The 20,154-nt window shown below is 44.2% G+C and overlaps 2 protein-coding genes across 2 annotated transcripts; one reads left to right on the plus strand and one right to left on the minus strand.

The window, feature by feature from the left end:
- Positions 1 to 17,707: 17,707 nt before the first annotated feature.
- On the minus strand, positions 17,708 to 18,535 carry LOC119337885 (cysteine-rich and transmembrane domain-containing protein WIH1-like). Its single transcript, XM_037610115.1, has 2 exons — positions 18,133 to 18,535; positions 17,708 to 18,017 (listed from the first exon to the last, which is right to left on the minus strand). The coding sequence occupies exons 1-2, from the start codon at positions 18,471 to 18,473 to the stop codon at positions 17,972 to 17,974; spliced, it is 387 nt and encodes a 128-aa protein (XP_037466012.1). The 5' UTR covers positions 18,474 to 18,535; the 3' UTR covers positions 17,708 to 17,971.
- A 684-nt stretch (positions 18,536 to 19,219) lies between these two features.
- On the plus strand, positions 19,220 to 19,870 carry LOC119338924 (cysteine-rich and transmembrane domain-containing protein WIH2-like). The gene is made up of 2 exons (XM_037611134.1): positions 19,220 to 19,511; positions 19,609 to 19,870. The coding sequence occupies exons 1-2, from the start codon at positions 19,327 to 19,329 to the stop codon at positions 19,652 to 19,654; spliced, it is 231 nt and encodes a 76-aa protein (XP_037467031.1). The 5' UTR covers positions 19,220 to 19,326; the 3' UTR covers positions 19,655 to 19,870.
- The last annotated feature ends 284 nt before the right edge of the window (positions 19,871 to 20,154 follow it).

The following is a 20,154-nucleotide window of genomic DNA, read 5'->3' on the forward strand; positions in this document are numbered from 1 at the left end:
CTACCCCCATCGATGCGCCGCCCCGGCGACCCCCTCCTCCGCCCCGCGCCACCCCCCTCGCCGTGCCGTCCCACCACCGTGCCCGAGCCGCCGCCGCCCTATGTGACCCCTGTTGCCGCGTCGCCCCCCTCCTCCACCCTGGCGGCCCCGGTGCCGTCCTTCCCCCTCCGCCACCACCACTGGGTACCGCCCCCTCTTCCAAGATGTCAAAGCGAGGTACGGCAAAAAATTTCCCCTTCGTCCATTTCTTTCCAGCATGGTTTACCCTGGCCGCCTCATGCTAGTATAGTCTTTGTTGGATCGTGTCGTGCTGTGCTTTGATTTGGAGGCCGAACACGTATTTTCCTGCTACCAATAGTCGTGATTTGTTCCTGTTCTTGGTGCGAATTTGGAGGTGGTTTAGGTTCGTCGGTGGCCATATGTGGTGTAGAAGATGCTTAGGAATGGAGTTGTTCGACTGTTTGTTAGTGTAAGGTTGCTAGTTGCTTGCTGTACTGGTGCTGGATGGATCACTTGCCTCGCTAGTATTTAGATCCACTTTAGGCCCTTCAAGTGAACATATTTGTGATGCTCTCAGATGCCTGTGACCATCTTTTCTTGTTCCGATGTGCTAAATTAGTCCGTCGTTTTAGGTTTTAGTTCTGTTAAAGGATCTATTGTGCATGATGCTTTCCTCCTGATTTTTTCATGCCCTGGCGAGTTATTGTATTAGATCTTGGGTTAGGCATTAGGGCAGTTGCATCTCCTAGGTTAAGTGACTGTAAATTTTCTCAAATGCTTGTGTTTAACTTGTCTTGACAAGTAGTTATAATCCTTGTTTAACTTTTGTGAGGAACATTCATGTAATCATAACATGTGTGTGTGTGTGTGTTTCTGTGGTTGTCATGCATGTCCAGATTATTCGCTTAGTTTACTAAAGATGGTTAGATCCATCGGTGGTTGTATATGCTGTAGAAGATGTTTAAGAATGGATCTACTCAGCTGATTGTTGGTGCGAGGTTGCTACCTGCTAGGCCCGCGTAGTTGCTTGTTGTACTGATGTGGGATGGATCGTTGCCTTGCCCGTGTTTAAATCCACTTCAGGGCCTTAGAGGGGTTTGGAAGTGAACATGTCTGTGATGCTCTCGTCCTTGTTAGTTGCATGTGACTATCTTTTCCTGGTCAAAAAATGGTGCGCACACTTGTTGCTAGATAGATGTTTGTTAGCTCTTACGGGGTAAATTAGTTCTTTGTTTGAAATAATAGTCTGTTAAATGTTCTTTTCAGTGTATAGGAGCTGTCATGCAAGGTGATTTCCTCCCATTTTCCTCAACTGGGGAGTTATTGTATTAGATCCTGGATGAACACTTCGGGCAGTTGCATGTCTCCGCCCAAGTGGACAGATGATTGTAAAATTTATCAGATGCTTGCGTTTATCTTGACTCACTAAATATATATAATCCTTGTTTAACTTTGAAGGAACGTTCATGATATCATGTAATCATAACATGTGTGTGGCTTATATGTCAATATGTGGTTTATATGGCATGAATTTGGTGTCATTAGCTTTTCTTTTGTTGATACTTAGTACTTACTAATAAATGTGAGTTTTTATCCTATAAACCCCACAGTGATAAAATAATTCTTGGTCAAAGTCTTCTCTCACTAGAACTTAATATATACTTTATGTCCTACATTTGAAACATGAGCATTACTAAGTGGTCTCTTCTGCTGCTTATCAGAGATGGGGGGAGGCTGCCACCGCAGGCTGCGCTCTTCTACACCGGAGTACGAGTTGGATGCTTTCGAGTTCTTCAGTGTCATACTTGAGAATTCATCCAGGAGGCAGGTATGTAAAAGGAGAGATCTCCCCTTCCCCCATCTCTTTATGATAAGTCTGCTATTTGCTACATCACTCCTTGTCCCACGCTGCAGAGGCTACCTGACACGTTCATGAAGATGCTGGACGTGTTGGGGAACGTAGTAATTTCAAAATTTTCCTACGCACACGCAAGATCATGGTGATGCATAGCAACGAGAGGGGAGAGTGTTGTCCACGTACCCTCGTAGACCGAAAGCGGAAGCGTTAGCACAATGCGGTTGATGTAGTCGTACGTCTTCACGAGCCGACCGATCAAGTACCGAACGCACGGCACCTCCGAGTTCAGCACACATTCAGCTCGATGACGTCCCTCAAACTCCGATCCAGCCGAGCTTTGAGGGAGAGTTCCGTCAGCACGACGGCGTGGTGACGATGATGATGTTCTACCGACGCAGGGCTTCGCCTAAGCACCGCTATGATATTATCGAGGTGGACTATGGTGGAGGGGGGCACCGCACACGGCTAAGATATCTCAAGGATCAATTGTTGTGTCTCTAGGGGGTGCCTCCCTCCCCGTATATAAAGGAGTGGAGGAGGGGGAGGGGGCCGACCACCCTTGGCGCACCCATGAGGAGTCCTACTCCCACCGGGAGTAGGACTCCCCCCTTCCTTGTTGGAGTAGGAGAGGAGAGGGGGAAAGGAAAGGGGGGGGGGCACCGGCCCCCCTCCTTGTCCAATTCGGACTTAGGGTGGAGGGGCGCGCGGCTGCCCCTTGGCCGCCTCTCCTCTTCCACCACTTGGGCCCATGAGGCCCATTAACCTCTTGGGGGGTTCCGGTAACCCCCCGGTACTCCGGTATATATCCGATAACCCCTGAAACCATTCCGGTGTCCGAATATAGTCGTCCAATATATCAGTATTTATGTCTCAACCATTTCAAGACTCCTTGTCATGTCCGTGATCATATTCGGGACTCTGAACTACCTTCGCTACATCAAAACATATAAACTCATAATATAACCGTCATCTAACTTTAAGCGTGCGGACCCTACAGGTTCGAGAACTATGTAGACATGACCAAGACACGTCTCCGGTCAATAACCAATAGCGGAACCTAGATGCTCATATCGGCTCCTACATATTCTACGAAGATCTTTATCGGTCAAACCGCATAACAACATACGTTGTTCCCTTTGTCATCGGTATGTTACTTGCCCGAGATTCGATCGTCGGTATCTCAATACCTAGTTCAATCTCGTTACCGGCAAGTCTCTTTACTCGTTTCGTAATACATCATCCTGTAACTAACTCATTAGTTGCAATGCTTGCAAGGCTTATAGTGATGTGCATTACCGAGTGAGCCCAGAGATACCTCTCCGACAATCGGAGTGACAAATCCTAATCTCAAAATACGCCAACCCAACAAGTACCTTCGGAGACACCTGTAGAGCACCTTTATAGTCACCCAGTTACGTTGTGATGTTTGGTAGCACCCAAAGTGTTCCTCCGGTAAACGGGAGTTGCATAATCTCATAGTTATAGGAACATGTATAAGTCATGAAGAAAGCAATAACAACATACTAAACGATCAAGTGCTAAGCTAACGGAATGGGTCAAGTCAATCACATCATTCTCCTAATGATGTGATCCCGTTAATCAAATGACAACTCATGTCTATGGTTAGGAAACTTAACCATCTTTGATTAATGAGCTAGTCAAGTAGAGGCATACTAGTGACACTATGTTTGTCTATGTATTCACACATGTATTATGTTTCCGGTTAATACAATTCTAGCATGAATAATAAACATTTATCATGAAATAAGGAAATAAATAATAACTTTATTATTGCCTCTAGGGCATATTTCCTTCAGTCTCCTACTATCAATAGAGTCAATAATCTAGTTCACATCGCCATGTGATTTAACACCAATATTCATATCTGTATATGATTAACACCCATAGTTCACATCATCATGTGACCAACACCCAAAGGGTTTACTAGAGTCAATAATCTAGTTCACATTGCTATGTGATTAACACCCAAAGAGTACTAAGGTGTGATCATGTTTTGCTCGTGAGAGAAGTTTAGCCAACGGGTTTGTCACATTCAGAGCCGTATGTATTTTGCAAAAATATTCTATGTCTACAATGCTCTTTACGGAGCTACTCTAGCTAATTGCTCCCACTTTCAACATGTATCCATATTGAGACTTAGAGTCATCTGGATCAGTGTCAAATCTTGCATCAACGTAACCCTTTACGACGAACCTCTTGTCACCTCCATAATCGAGAAACATATCCTTATTCCACTAAGGAAAATTTTGACCAATGTCCAGTGATCTACTCCTAGATCACCATTGTATTCCCTTGCCAAACCAGGGCATAGTATACAATAGGTATGGTCCATAGCATGACATACTTTTATAGAACCTATGACTGAGGCATAGGGAATGACTTTCATTCTCTTTCTATTTTCTGTTGTGGTCGGGATTTGAGTCTTACTCAATTTCATACCTTTGCAACACAGACAAGAACTCTTTCTTTGACTGTTCCATTTTGAACTACTTCAAAATCTTGTCAAGGTATGTACTCATTGAAAATCTTATCAAGCGTCTTGATCTATCTCAATAGATCTTGATGCTCAATATGTAAGTAGCTTTACTGAGGTCTTTCTTTTAAAGAACTCCTTTCAAACACTTCTTTATGCTTTCCAGAAAAATTCTACATCATTTCTGATCAACAATATGTCACTCACATATACTTATCAGAAAGGTAGTGGTGCTCCCACTCACATTATTGTAAATACAGGCTTCACTGCAAGTCCATATAAAACTATATGCTTTGATCAACTTATCAAAGCTTATATTCCAACTCCGAGATGCTTGCACCAGTCCATAGATGGATCGCTGGAGCTTGCACATTTTGTTAGTACCTTTAGGATTGACAAAACCTTCTGGTTGCATCACATACAACTCTTCTTTAAGAAAACCATTAAGGAATGCAGTTTTGACATCCATTTGCCAGATTTCATAAAATGTGGCAATTGCTAACATGATTCGGACAGACATAAGCATCGCTACAGTTGAGAAAATCTCATTGTAGTCAACACCTTGAACTTGTCGAAAACCTTTTTGCGACAAGTCGAGCTTTGTAGATAGTAACACTACAATCAACCTACGTCTTCCTATTGAAGATCCATTTATTTTCTATGGCTTGCCGATCATCGGGCAAATCCACCAAAGTCCACACTTTGTTCTCATACATGGATCCTATCTCGGATTTCATATCTTCCAGCCATTTCGCGGAATCTGGGCTCATCATCGCTTCCTCATAGTTCGTAGGTTTATCATGGTCTAGTAACATGACTTTCAGAACAGGATTACCGTACCACTCTAGTGCGGACCGTACTCTAGAAGACCTACGAGGCTCTGTAGTAACTTGATCTGAAGTTTCATGATCATCATCATTAGCTTCCTCACTAATTGGTGTAGGAATCACTGGAACTGATTTCAGTGATGAACTATTTTCCAATTCGGGAGAAGGTACTATTACCTCATCAAGTTCTAATTTTCTCCCACTCACTTCTTTCGAGAGAAACTTCTTCTCTAGAAAGGATCCATTCTTGGCAACGAATGTCTTGCCTTTGGATCTGTGATAGAAGGTGTACCCAACAGTTTCCTTTGGGTATCCTATGAAGACACATTTCTCCGATTTGGGTTTGAGCTTATCAGGTTGAAACTTTTTCACATAAGCATCACAACTCCAAACTTTAAGAAACGACATCTTAGGTTTATTGCTAAACCATAGTTCATACAGTGTCGTCTCAATGGATTTAGATGGTGCTCTATTTAACATGAATGCAGCTATCTCTAATGCATAACCCCAAAACGATATTGGTAAATCGGTAAGAGACATCATTGATCGCACCGTATCAAATAAATTGCGGTTATGACATTCGGACACACCGTTACGTTGTGGTGTTCCAGGTGGCATGAGTTTGTGAAACTATTCCACATTATTTTAACTGAAGGCCAAACTCGTAACTCAAATATTCATCTCCACGATCAGATCGCAGATACTTTATTTTCTTGTTACGATGATTTTCCACTTCACTCTGAAATTCTTTGAACCTTTCAACTATTTCAAACTTATGTTTCACCACGTAGATATACCCATATCTGCTCAAATCATCTGTGAAGGTCAGAAAATAACGATACCCGCCACGAGCCTTAATACTAATTGGTCTGCATACATCAGTATGTATTATTTGCAACAAGTCAGTAGCTCGTTCCATTGTTCTAGAGAACGGAGTTTTAGTCATCTTGCCAAAAATGCACGGTTCGCAAGCATCAAATGATTCATAACCAAGTGATTCCCGTAATCCATCTTTATGGAGTTTCTTCATGCGGTTTACACCGATATGACCCAAACGGCAGTGCCACAAATAAGTTGCACTATCATTATCAACTTTGCATCTTTTGGCATCGATATTATGAATATGTATATCACTACGATCGAGATCCAACAAACTATTTTCATTGGGTGTATGACCATTGAAGGTTTTATTCATGTAAATAGAACAACAATTATTCTCTGACTTTAAATGAATAATTGTATTGCAATAAACATGATCAAATCATATTCATGCTCAACGCAAACGCCAAATACCATTTATTTAGGTTTAACACTAATTCCAAAAGTATAGGGAGTGTGTGATGATGATCATATCAATCTTGGAACTACTTCCAACACTCATCGCCACTTCCCCTCAACTAGTCTCTGTTTATTATGTAACTCCTGTTTCGAGTTACTAATCTTAGCAACCGAACAAGTATCAAATACTCAGGGGCTACTATAAACACTAGTAAGACACACATCAATAACATGTGTATTAAATATACCCTTGTTCACTTTGCCATCCTTCTTATCCACCAAATATTCAGGGCGTGTCCGTTTCCAGTGACCATTTCCTTTGCAGTGTAAGCACTCGGTTTCAAGCTTTGGTCTAGCTTTGAGCTTCTTCTCGGGAGTGACAACTTGGTTGTCATTCTACTTGAAGTTCCCTTTCTTTCCCTTTGCCCTTTTCTTGAAACTAGTGGTCTTGTCAATCATCAACACTTGATGCTCTTTCTTGATTTCTACCTTGGTTGATTTCAACATCGCGAAGAGCTCGGGAATCATTTTCGTCATCCTTTGCATACTATAGTTCATCACGAAGTTCTACTAACTTGGTGATGGTGACTAGAGAACTCTGTTAATCACTATCTTATCTGGAATATTAACTCCCACTTGATTCAAGCTATTGTAGTACCCCGACAATCTGAGCACATGCTCACTAGTTGAGCAATTCTCCTCCATCTTTTAGCTATAGAACTTGTTGGAGACTTCATATCTCTCAACTCGGGTATTTGCTTGAAATATTAACTTCAACTCCTGGAACATCTCATATGGCCCATGACGTTCAAAACGTCTTTGAAGTCCCGATTCTAAGCCGTTAAGCATGGTGTACTAAATTATCAAGTAGTCATCATATTGAGCTAGCTAAACTTTCATAACGTCCGCATCTGCTCCTGCAATAGGTCCGTCACCTAGCGGTGCATCAAGGACATAATTCTTCTGCGCCGCAATGAGGACAATCCTCAGATCATGTATCCAATCCGCATCATTGCTACTAACATCTTTCAACACAGTTTTCTCTAGGAACATATCAAAATAAACATATAAAGCAACAACGTGAGCTATTGATCTACAACATAATTTGCAAAATACTACCAGGACTAAGTTCATGATAAATTTAAGTTCAATTAATCATATTACTTAAGAACTCCCACTTAGATAGACATCTCTCTAAGCATCTAAGTGATCACGTGATCCAAATCAACTAAACCATAACCGATCATCACATGATCCAAATACTAATATATGATTCATGTTCGACCTTTCGGTCACAGTGTTCCGAGGCCATATCTGCATATGCTAGGCCCGTCAAGTTTAACCTGAGTATTCTGCGTGTGCAAAACTGGCTTGCACCCGTTGTAGATGGACGTAGAGCTTATCACACCCGGTCATCACGTGGTGTCTGGGCACGACGAACTTTGGCGACGGTTCATACTCAAGGAGAACACTTTTATCTTGAAATTTAGTGAGAGATCATCTTATAATTCTACTGTCAATCAAAGCAAGATAAGATGCATAAAAGATAAACATCACATGCAATCAATATAAGTGATATGATATGGCCATCATCATCTTGTGCTTGTGATCTCCATCTCTGAAGCACCGTCATGATCACCATCGTCACCGGCGCGACACCTGGATCTCCATCGTAGCATCATTGTCATCTCACCAACTATTTCTTCTATGACTATTGCTACCGCTTAGTGATAAAGTAAAGCAATTACAGGGCGATTGCATTGCACACAATAAAGCGACAACCATATGGCTCCTGCCAGTTGCCGATAACTCGGTTACAAAACATGATCATCTCATACAATAAAATATAGCATCATGCCTTGACCATATCACATCACAACATGCCCTGCAAAAACAAGTTAGACGTCTTCTACTTTGTTGTTGCAAGTTTTACGTGGCTGCTACGGGCTGAGCAAGAACCGTTCTTACCTACGCATCGAAACCACAACGATAGTTCGTCAAGTTACCGCTGTTTTAACCTTCTCAAGGACCGGGCGTAGCCACACTCGGTTCAACTAAAGTTGGAGAAACTGACACCCGCTAGTCACCTGTGTGCAAAGCACGGCGGTAAAACTAGTCTCGCGTAAGCGTATGCGTAATGTCGGTCCGGGTCGCTTCATCCAACAATACCGCCAAACCAAAGTATGGCATGCTGGTAAGCAGTATGACTTGTATCGCCCACAACTCACTTGGGTTCTACTCGTGCATATAACATCTACGCATAAAACCTGGCTCGGATGCCACTGTTGGGGAACATAGTAATTTCAAAATTTTCCTACGCACACGCAAGATCATGGTGATGCATAGCAACGAGAGGGGAGAGTGTTGTCCACGTGCCCTCGTAGACCGAAAGCGGAAGCGTTAGCACAACGCGGTTGATGTAGTCGTACGTCTTCACGATCCGATCGATCAAGTACCGAACGCACGGCACCTCCGAGTTCAGCACACGTTCAGCTCGATGACGTCCCTTGAACTCCGATCCAGCCGAGCTTTGAGGGAGAGCTCCGTCAGCACGACGGCGTGGTGACCATGATGATGTTCTATCGACGCAGGGCTTCACCTAAGCACCGCTATGATATTGTCGAGGTGGACTATGGTGGAGGGGGGGCACCGCACACGGCTAAGAGGTCTTAAGGATCAATTGTTGTGTCTCTAGTGGGTGCCTCCCTCCCCGTATATAAAGGAGTGGAGGAGGGGGAGGGGGCCGGCCACCCTTGGTGCGCCCCATGAGGAGTCCTACTCCCACAGGGAGTAGGACTCCCCCCTTCCTTGTTGGAGTAGGAGAGGAGAGGGAAGGAGAGAGAGTGGGAAAGGAAAGGGGGGCGCCGCCCCCTCCTTGTCCAATTCGGACTTGGAGGGAGGGGCGCGCGGCTGCCCCTTGGCCGCCTCTCCTCTTCCACCACTTGGGCCCATGAGGCCCATTAACCTCCGGGGGGTTCCAGTAACCCCCCGGTACTCCGGTATATATCTGATAACCCCCGAAACCATTCTGGTGTCCGAATATAGTTGTCCAATATATCAATCTTTATGTCTCGACCATTTCAAGACTCCTCGTCATGTCCGTGATCATATCCGGGACTCCGAACTACCTTCGGTACATCAAAACATATAAACTCGTAATATAACCGTCATCTAACTTTAAGCGTGCGGACCCTACGGGTTCGAGGACTATGTAGACATGATCGAGACACGTCTCCGGTCAATAACCAATAGCGGAACCTGGATGCTCATATTGGCTCCTACATATTCTACGAAGATCTTTATCGGTCAAACCGCATAACAACATACGTTGTTCCCTTTGTCATCGGTATGTTACTTGCCCGAGATTCGATCGTCGGTATCTCAATACCTAGTTCAATCTCGTTACCGGCAAGTCTTTTTACTCGTTCCGTAATACATCATCCTGTAACTAACTCATTAGTTACAATGCTTGCAAGGCTTATAGTGATGTGCATTACCGAGTGGGCCCAGAGATACCTCTCGGACAATCGAAGTGACAAATCCTAATCTCGAAATACGCCAACCCAACAAGTACCTTCGGAGACACCTGTAGAGCACCTTTATAATCACCTAGTTACGTTGTGACGTTTGGTATCACACAAAGTGTTCCTCCGGTAAACGGGAGTTGCATAATCTCATAGTTATAGGAACATGTATAAGTCATGAAGAACGCAATAGCAACATACTAAACGATCAAGTGCTAAGCTAACGGAATGGGTCAAGTCAATCACATCATTCTCCTAATTATGTGATCCCGTTAATCAAATGACAACTCATGTCTATGGTTAGGAAACTTAACCATCTTTGAGTAACGAGCTAGTCAAGTAGAGGCATACTAGTGACACTATATTTGTCTATGTATTCACACATGTATTATGTTTCCGGTTAATACAATTCTAGCATGAATAATAAACATTTATCATGAAATAAGGAAATAAATAATAACTTTATTATTGCCTCTAGGGCATATTTTCTTCAGGACGGCCATCGGCCAAAGAATGTGAAGCTGCAACAGGCCGGCAGCGGGCTTCGCAGGCATTGGGACGTGCAGCTGGTGATCAAGTATGGCCACATGTACCTGTGTTGTGGACGGGAGCAGTTCTACCGTGCCTACGACCCGCGGCACGGGTACTTCCTTCTCTTCAGGTACGACGGTGACGCCATGCTCACCGTGAAGGTGTTCAACACGACTATGTGCCGCATGCGCTACCAGGACGACGACGATGCTAGTATGTTCTGCCTCTTCTTCCTCTACATTTGGATTTGTCTCACATTGATTGTTAACGGTCATTGTTGCATTTGGTCAGGCAATGGGAGCAGCATCAGCGACTCTGGCTACAACCAAAGCAGCACCGACTCTGGCTACAGCAAAAGTAGCAACGAGGATGATCTAGAATGGAGTGGGAAAGAAGAGGAGCAGAGTGGGGATGAGGAGGTGCTGGCTGATGATGGGCAAGACATGGTGGTGGCTCAAGATGACCTAGCTCTAGTGGTGGCTAACGATGGGCAAGAGATGGTGGTGGCTCATGATGGGCAAGAGATGGTGGTGGCTGAGGATGACCTAGCGATGGTGCTGCCCGAAGATGGCCTCACGATGGTGGTGCTGCCTGACAATGACCTCGCGATGGTGGTGGCGCCGGCAATCCCACAGCCGGGCGACATGACCATGAGAATTGTGGTAGAAGACTACATCCCACTTTCTTCACTACCTCGCCGCTCTTGGCGCATTAGGATGAAGAAGGAGAGGGAGAAGAAGGAGGAGTGAACTATGTCAGGTATGTCAGATCTCCAAAATGATCTACACTTAGCTTTGTTTCCTCCGAAATGACCTAAGTTAGCTCTAATATGCTAAGTTATCTCTAATATGCTTAGTTACCTAGGTTTGCTCAATAACAACATACACTTGGCTTACTTGTGTAAAAAAATGGCATATTTATGCTTAGTTAACTAAAAAATGGCATAATTAGTTAAGTTAGCTCCAAAATGACACATTTAACCTAGGTTAGCTCCAATATGATCCATTTTAGCTAGTGTAGCTCCAAAATGATCCATTTTACCTATGTTAGCTTAAAAATGGAATAATTACTTATGTTAGCACAAAAATGACCTATACTTACCTTATTTTCATCCAAATTGACATAATAAGCTTAGTTAGCTAAAAAATGGCATAATTACCTATGTAAGCTTTAAAATGACACAAATAAGGAATAAGAAGAAGAAAAACAAGGAAGAGGAGAAAAAGAAAGAATAGAAGAAGAAAAAGAAGAAAAAGAAAGAATAAAAGAAGAAGAATGAAAAGGAAAAGGGTAAAAACCTTCTTCTTCTTCTTCTTCTTCTTCTTCTTCTTCTTCATCATCTTCTTCTTCTCCAAAATGACCTAAGTTAGCTCTAAGTTAGCTCTAATATGCTTAGTTACCTAGGTTAGCTCAATAAAGACCTATACTTGGGTGCTTTATATAAAAAATGGCATAATATGCTTAGTTCACTAAAAAAGGCATAATTAGCTAGGTTAGCTCCATTTTACCTAAGTATGCTTACTTGTTCTTCTAGTCTTCTTCTTCTTCTTCTTCTTCTTCTTCTAGTATTCTTCTTCTAACTTTCTTGTTTTCCATTTTGCAGATTTCATTTACTTCACGGAAGCTTGCATGGATGAAGTGCTTTTTTTCCCTTTCTGCTTTTATTTTGTATCGATGAACAATGTTGAACTTGTTATATGGATGGATAGGTGTTAGATGAACAATGTGAACCTATTGTAATATGTATGGATGAAACTATGTGTTGGTTATGTATGTATATATGATGAAACTTGTGTGTTGGATATGTCTGCTGTGAAATTTGTGTGCTCAAACTTGTTTGTTGAAATTGAATGAATCTAAGAAAAAACAGAGAAAACAGGGGCTATACAGGCTCTTTGCCGTCCGCTGGCAGACGACAAAGAGATTTGTCTTCAGCCAGCAGACGACAAATCTGCCACGTGGCAGCTACCTGTGCAACCTGGGGGGCTGGCCTATTTGGTTACTTTGTCGTCCGCTGGCTGACGGCAAAGCGCATCGTTAACCCCCTAACGGCCATAAGCTGGCACGTGTGCAGTCCAAGTCCTTTGCCGTCTGCTGGCGGACGGCAAAGACCATATCATCTTTGCCGTCCGCCAGCAGACGGCAAAGAGCCCTTTGTCGTAGCCTATTCAGCCGGACCTGTTGACGTATGCTGACAGACGACAAAGGCCTTTGTCGTTCGCCAGACATGCCTTTGCCGTCAGCCATGGCGAACGGCAAAGTGTCTGATTCCTGTAGTGAAGGTGCTCATACGAATAGTGTGTACGTTCATAAGGATGAGCACATCTACGTATGTATGAGTGTATGCGTTGTTAAAAATACTCCCTCCATCTGAAAATACTTGTCGTAAAAGTAGATACAAATAGATGTATCTAAAACTAAAATACATCTTGATACATCCACTCCTCGGACAAGTATTTTCAGACGAAGAGAGTAAGAGGCAAGGTTACCCCGCGGACAAATGGAGGCAGGTCCTCCTCTCCATAAACTTGTCCACAGACGTAATAGAATCAAAATTAGCCCAATCCAGTTAAAGATGCTCTATCATCTCTTCCGAATTCTTCGGTCAAGATAGATCATGGCGCAAGCGACGGATTACAAATTCTAAGGCTGCTCATAGTGGGGAGTAACTTAGACTAGTAACATGCATATGTTACTAGTCTATGTTACTACCTCTATAGTCCATTGTATCATATATTAGGCTGGTTATAATGGTAGTATCATAACTAGTATTATGCATGCCAACTAGGTAATTTTGTTAATGTGTCATAGCATTAAATGAAGAAAGAGGGAATGGAGTATCATGTCATGATACCGTATCATAATAAATGATATGCTACTTTCTGTTATGCATGGCAATAAATAGAGTACTATATGATACAAATATATGATACTATGCATTAGGAAGGTAGTATCATACAGTAGTATCATATGCATGATAATCCCCATTACAACCAGCCTTAGTATCATAGGTGGTCTTATTTATTACCATGCATGACACATAGTAGCATCGCATTTATTATGTTACAGTATCTACCTATGTTACTATAACCATCTCTCTCTTCTTTAATTGTTTACCACATAAACATGTTTACGAATCTCAAACGCATGATACTACTTATGTTACCACCACTATGGCTAGCCTAAAAAAAAGCCAGTACTATTATTACTGCAGTGCAAGCAGAGAGTTGACAGCGAACAACATGTTAAAAAAAGGAGAGTTGGCAGTCCTTTACGCCTCCTACCGAGGACCGTGATCCATCTTCTTCTCTTCCTTGGCGCCGCCTGGAAGATGGCCGCCTGCAAGATGAAGCTGGCGCCAGCGCTCCGCCCGCTCCTTGGCATCCCTTATCAGCCAGCGCTCCTCCCGCTCCTCGGCCTCCCTCATCAGCCTCTCCTCGTGCGCCTTGTTGAGCTTGTACGTCGCGAACGCCAGCGTGACGCAGCAAGCGATACGCAGCGGCCGACTAATCACCATCGACCACCAAATCAATCGACTGTCGATAGGAGGCCCCTTGATTTAATTTATGGTGTGGATTTGGGGGCCGGAGTCTGATTTTGTGTAGCGAAGAAGGGAAAAACACAGAACGAATCGGATTGATGGGGATTTCGATTCAGATCCGGCTGGTTCCACACAGAAATCCGCCGGGGGTTTCTAGACTCTCCGCCTCTCTCTCTCTCCCTCGCGATAAACAGGCAGGCAGGCAGGCCTGTGTCCTCCTATATTCTTCGAATTCTCCCTAAAACACGCCCTCGGCTGGCGGCCCATCTGCAAATCTGGGGCTTCTTTTCCTCGGACGATACTAAATGTATAGTTTTGTAAGTGTTGACGAATTAAAATTAGGTTCCCCAAATTTATGAAATGCCCACATATTTATTTATTTATGCGTTTTTGAAAAACTTCATGCATTTAAAATATCTTCATTAATTTACAAGAATGTTTCTGAATATCAAAATTGTTCATGAACTTTTAAAACTACTGTATTAGTGAATTTTAAATAATGTTAATTTTCCATAGGAAAATCATGAATATATTATATTCATGAATTTTGAAAATATAAGAATTTTTAAAAGTGTGTGAATTATAAAAACATTTGGAAACTTTTATAAAAAATCAAGGATTTTAAAAATGTTCATGGATTAAAAAACATGAACTATTAAATAGTTTTAGAATTATAAAAAAATCAATGATTTTAAACAATATTCATGAATTGTAAAACAAAAAAGACAATGAAGAAAAGGAAGCATGCGAAACTAAAACCCGGTGAAAACCTCTAAAATAGGGATGGAGAAAGTGAAACTAGAAAAAAAATCACAATTAAAAAGGACAAGGTGGAACAAAGAAAAAACGGAGGAAAATACATGAACTGTAAAAAAATGAATATGTAGGAAAGTAGATTCGTCATTCCCCTCGCCATGAATAGGTAAAGACCCCCTTAGGGCATGTACAATGGGATACCTTAACAATACCATATAGGATAAACGATGAGGCGGGGAAAACTAAAACCAGAAAAAGGCTTTGCCTTCCCTTAATTAAGAGATTTTTTTTGACTCTTCTTAATTAAGAGATGACATCTTAGCAATAAATCTCTCACCATAATTATAGGAAATCTAGTTACTAGACATCAGATTAAGAGACAACTCATTGTATGTCTCATTTTTATCATCTCTAGAATGTGTGGCATGATTAAGATAAAATTATCTTATCAATCACTATACATGCCCTCAATTCGCATATGTTTCCTTGCAGTTATCTTATCGTGTTTTGCGCAAATGCCGCCGCCTATCGACACTAGAAAAATAGCAAATGCATGAATAAAGGTAAAAAGGGGAGCACAAAATTGGAAGACCATCCCCTCGCATCGCTTTCGTGAGAGAACGAAGGACCAAACCATAGCCGCAGAGACCATGTTCCTTCTCCCCCTCCCCTCATTGCCGTCACACAAAGCTCAGTCGGTGCTGGCGATGGCGGGCCCCTCTATCTTCCCTGCATGGGTGGCGCTCGGTGCGGGCCGATGATCCCGTGTGGTGGCTCGGCATTGGTCCGGGGCGCAGTGATGCTTGGGTAGGCTTGGGCAGGACACATCACGGATTCCACCTGTGGTGGAGGCGGTCAATTGGGCTCTGCCCAAATCCGGACCTTCAGCGCCATGGAGTTCATGGCTGCTGCTCGGTGAGTTGACCCGGTCGTGGTGGCCATGCAGCGGTTACTGGTGTTTGACAACACGGCGGTAGGGAATGGGCATGCCTGTGGCAGCTTTGGTGGCAGATCAGGTAGCTGGAGGCGGCGGTAGGGGGGCGTGGGTTGCGGATTAGTGACGATATGTGCTAGTGGCCACCGACATGGCGACGATGGCATGGTGAAGGAAATGGTGTGGTGGGGCTTGCTCGTGGAGGCTTTGTGCGATTGGGCGGCAGTGTGGGCACTAGTACACTCGACCGCTATTCACACGGTTTTTACGCCCAATTGCAGACAATTTCGGAACCGTGTGGTCAAGTGGGTTGGCAATGGGGGGAGGGGGTTACAACACTGACCAAACTTAAAACGGTTGGAATGACTGTACCATCCCACATGTGTAGCTATGCGGGAATCATCTTCGATTAGCAGGGCAACCACGAACATTTTTTTTCAGAACAACTGTTTGCGGCGACCTCATAATACTGACACTAGTATTGTTGTTTGTAATACGGTCTCTGCTTTAGTTTTGGCTTCAACCTCCCTCAACCAGTTACCAAATATATTAGTAATACTGGTGGGTGGAGGTAATTTGGACATCACATGAATCGTGCCCTATAATATAGTGACAAATGGACATGCAATAAGCAAATGGTGTGGTGTTTCCATGTGATCACATAAGCATCATTGTTTATTGCTTGCCATTTACGTTTCGTTATATTATCTTTAGTAAGAATAACTCCCCGATGAGCAAACCACGCGAAAAAATTAATTTTGAGTGGTACTTATTTTCTAAATGTGCTGTGAATGGAAGACTGGTTCAAAGTTGACTAAATCATGTACACAGATTTGATCCTGAAAACACCAGATCAACTTTTAACATAATGTGTCTAATACATTAGTGAGGTTTAAATGTATCAACCATCGAACTAAATGTGTACCCACACAATCCACTTATCTGTGCTCAGAGCACTCCTGAACAACTCGATATTCAATGGACTTCACCGTAATATAGTGCTCACATAGTCTTTCTAGAGCTGAACAATATTGTACAAAGAAAGATACTGTAAAGTCATGGGCATGTCTCAAGTCAAGTATCCTCCCAGAACCTAATTATTCCGCCGTCACTAATATGAAACCTTTTCTTATTAAATCAATGCAATATTAATTTTCATCAAACCCTTCTAAAAGGGTGAATCAAACGGTTACACAGTGACTTATATCTCTGAGTGTAAATATTAGTTACGCAATAATTATGGGCTAGTTTGGTTCGTATCCTCAACATCATGCCTGAGAAAAACAAGTGCCTGGCTTGGGCCTGAGTTGTTGGTTTTTTCTTGCCTGGCCAGGCTAGTTTTTGGTGTACGTGTTTGGATTGTGACCTGGCCTGGTAGCACTAATAAAAAGTATTGTTCAGCTCTGGTCCCACCTCGATTTCTGTAACTTGGTATTAAAGATCAAGGCTGCCGGCCAGGCGTGAGAACTGGGACGCCTGGCACAGGCTAATGATCCTGCCTGGGCTAAACATCTTCTTTACTACCTCCGTCTCGGTGTATAAGTCATTCGCATAGTTTTAGGTCATCGATTTGAAGAATTAAATATGTGTTATATGTCATGAAAAGTATATCACTAGATTTCTACACAGATGTAGTTTCTAAATATATTTTTTTTGTCACATATAATACATATTTAGATAGTTAAATTGTCGACCTAGTACTTTTTTATTTTTTTAAACCAGACCAGGCTAATCAATCTCCCGACACAACCAGGCCAGGCACAGTGTGATTGTTCAGGTCACCATCCAAACAACATCCAGGCAGGTTCCAGGCGTGCTTCAGGCCAGGCAAATCATCCCCAGGAAACGATCCAAACAGGCCCTATGTCCACACTCCGTCGTCCTCCGAAGGGGGCTGGGTTATGGCTCCATCAGCAATCATATATAAATTGGAGAGGTGAAGCGATTGTTGCACAGTGCCACAGTGATACTACGAACCATGTTTATATATAGACATAATCAATGTACAAGAGATCGAGCAACATCACCATGATATGGAGTACTACACAGAAATGGTGCTGCGCAACCAACAAATAGTACTACTCACAAACGTGTAACCAACCAAGCGAAAAAGGAAAACAAACAACTACTGTACATGACGTCCGGACTCCACATCAACCGTGATGAACAGCAGCAGCACTCGTCAGACCACGTGTCGTAACTGAGCACGGCGGATAAAATCGACTTGATCAGAAGCAGGCGTCGAGGAGGCAGCAGCAGCACAGCGCGGCGCAGCTGCAACAACAGAAGAAGCAGACAAACATGATTAAGCATCTTGATGAACGAGGCCATGGATGGGACGGATGCGAAGACAGAACTCAGAAAGCCAGAAGGGACGAACAAGACTTACCAGCCTCTCCAGAAGCCGCCGCCGTGGTGGTGTCCGTGTCCGCCGCGGCTCGTGGTGGTGTCGGCGGCGCCGGCGTCAGGATACTGCTGGTCCCGCTGCGGGTAGCCGGCCGGCGGCGGCGCTACGTAGGCCTGCTGCTGCTGAGGGTAGGCCGTGGCGCTGGCGCCCTGCTGCGGGTAGCCCTGCTGGTAGCTCATGATGGGATTACAGGTGTGTCTTCCTGAAGCGATCGAGAACAGTAGAGGAGGACGAGTTAAAGAGGCTTTGCTGCAAAGGAGATGAAGGGAGTGGGTAGTTTTAGGAAGAGTGCTTTGCCGAGCGTCTGCCTTTATAGCTGCCATGAACTCGGTTGCTTAGCCGCGTCGGTCGACCTCGGGGGAGAAGAGAAAGCGAAGGGAACAGCTGAACTGCCCTGCCTGCCATGCCACCGTGCCACGGACGACGCGCTTTCAGGTGTTGCGCTTGCATGCCACCTCGGGCGTGGTCATGGTTCTATTGGCGGTGGGTCTCGTGCGTGGTTGACCGCCATTGGTCCAACTGGGAGGTCCCGGCTGGTGCACCAGCACCACACCAAGCAGAGGAGCCCAGAGCAGAAATCCAAGACGCCACGACGTCGTCTCTGCTAATCACTAATCAACGCGTGTAATTATGCCGGCGGCTCAACCGTGTTGGACTATACGTACTCCTCCGTCGTGGCATGCACCGATTCGTCCATATCCTCTGCTCTGCTCTTGGATGCAGCTGACCAGCTGCGATTCCTCGATTTGATTTGACCAATGCGGGCCTAGCACGGCGGCCCTCGTCGACCACGAAGATTCGCCGCAGATAAGCACAGCGAGGAAGGAAGGAAGGAAGGACGGAACCATCAGCAGCAGGCTGCAGCCACCGGCCCACGAGAGAGACGCCGCGCCATTGCCGCGTGGATTTCTTCATTTAGTTTAAGGGGATGCGTCAACCAGTCTCTGTCTGACTGCCTCAAGCAGGCAAGACGACGCGTGTAAGCAAACCGACCGGATGCCGCGTACGTGCATGCATCTCTTCTCTGTATAAGTAGACAAATCGAATGATGCGGTTTCCACTCCATCCCGCCCCGTTCTATCCATTCCCTTCATCTTCATAGCAGCAGAACCTCTTTTCCTCATCCTCCTCTACTGTTCTTGATCGCTTCAGAAAGACACATCAAGTAATTCGATCATGAGCTACCAGCAGGGCTACCCACAGCAGGGCGCCACGGCCTACCCTCCGCCCGGCCAGCAGCAGGCCTACGTCGCGCCGCCGCCGGCTGCGTACCAGCAGGGCCAACAGTACCCTCCTGCCGGCGCCGACACCACCAGCCGCGGCGGGCACGGCCACGGCGGCGATGGCTTCTTGAAAGGATGGTAATTTCCCCCCCTTGTTCTGAATTCTCACTCGTCTGTCTCGTAGCCACATTTGTAACAAACTGATAATGATGGTCTGCTTCTTGTGTTGTTGCAGCTGCGCGGCGCTCTGCTGCTGCTGCCTCCTCGACGCCTGCTTCTGATCGACTTCATCCCATGTTGTTGGACCCACACTATCAGGCGCGGCATATAGATTATAGAGTATCGTCATATTTTGCTTCTTTCTCGTAACGTGGTACATGTGTTGAGTACTGTCTCAGAACAATATTTCTTGTGTAATGGTGTGCGTTTTTTTCATTCGTATGATCCAGATATATAGATAGACATGTCAGATTGATCTGATGGCCTTACCGAATGCATATTTTCTCGGGGTTCCCTTTTTTGGATAACTTGCCGCTTTTATTTACCGAAATAATATCAGCTGACGTTTCATGGGACCTTTTTCCTTAGCAAACTACTCACTCCGTCCCATAAACTAGTGTAAAAAAGGCTCTTATATTATGAGACGGAGTGAGTACCTTTTGGCCGTTGGATTGGAAACACGAATCTTAAAGCAACTTGAGTGGCCATGTTAGAGAAACAAACCCGTTCGCCATCGCAAACCAAACTTCCGCGTTAAATCCCTACACAGTTGTGACTCCTC

Source organism: Triticum dicoccoides, chromosome 7B (genome assembly GCF_002162155.2).
Source record: "Triticum dicoccoides isolate Atlit2015 ecotype Zavitan chromosome 7B, WEW_v2.0, whole genome shotgun sequence".
Taxonomy (NCBI): Eukaryota; Viridiplantae; Streptophyta; class Magnoliopsida; order Poales; family Poaceae; genus Triticum; species Triticum dicoccoides.

Excerpts from the sequence above, each read along its gene's own strand:
- LOC119337885 (XM_037610115.1), bottom strand. The coding sequence starts at position 18,473 with ATGGCAGCTATAAAGGCAGACGCTCGGCAAAGCACTCTTCCTAAAACT. Across the intron at positions 18,018-18,132 it reads GGCGGCTTCTGGAGAGGCTG|CTGCGCCGCGCTGTGCTGCT; the intron begins GTAAGTCTTGTT and ends CTGTTGTTGCAG.
- LOC119338924 (XM_037611134.1), top strand. The coding sequence starts at position 19,327 with ATGAGCTACCAGCAGGGCTACCCACAGCAGGGCGCCACGGCCTACCCT. Across the intron at positions 19,512-19,608 it reads GATGGCTTCTTGAAAGGATG|CTGCGCGGCGCTCTGCTGCT; the intron begins GTAATTTCCCCC and ends GTGTTGTTGCAG.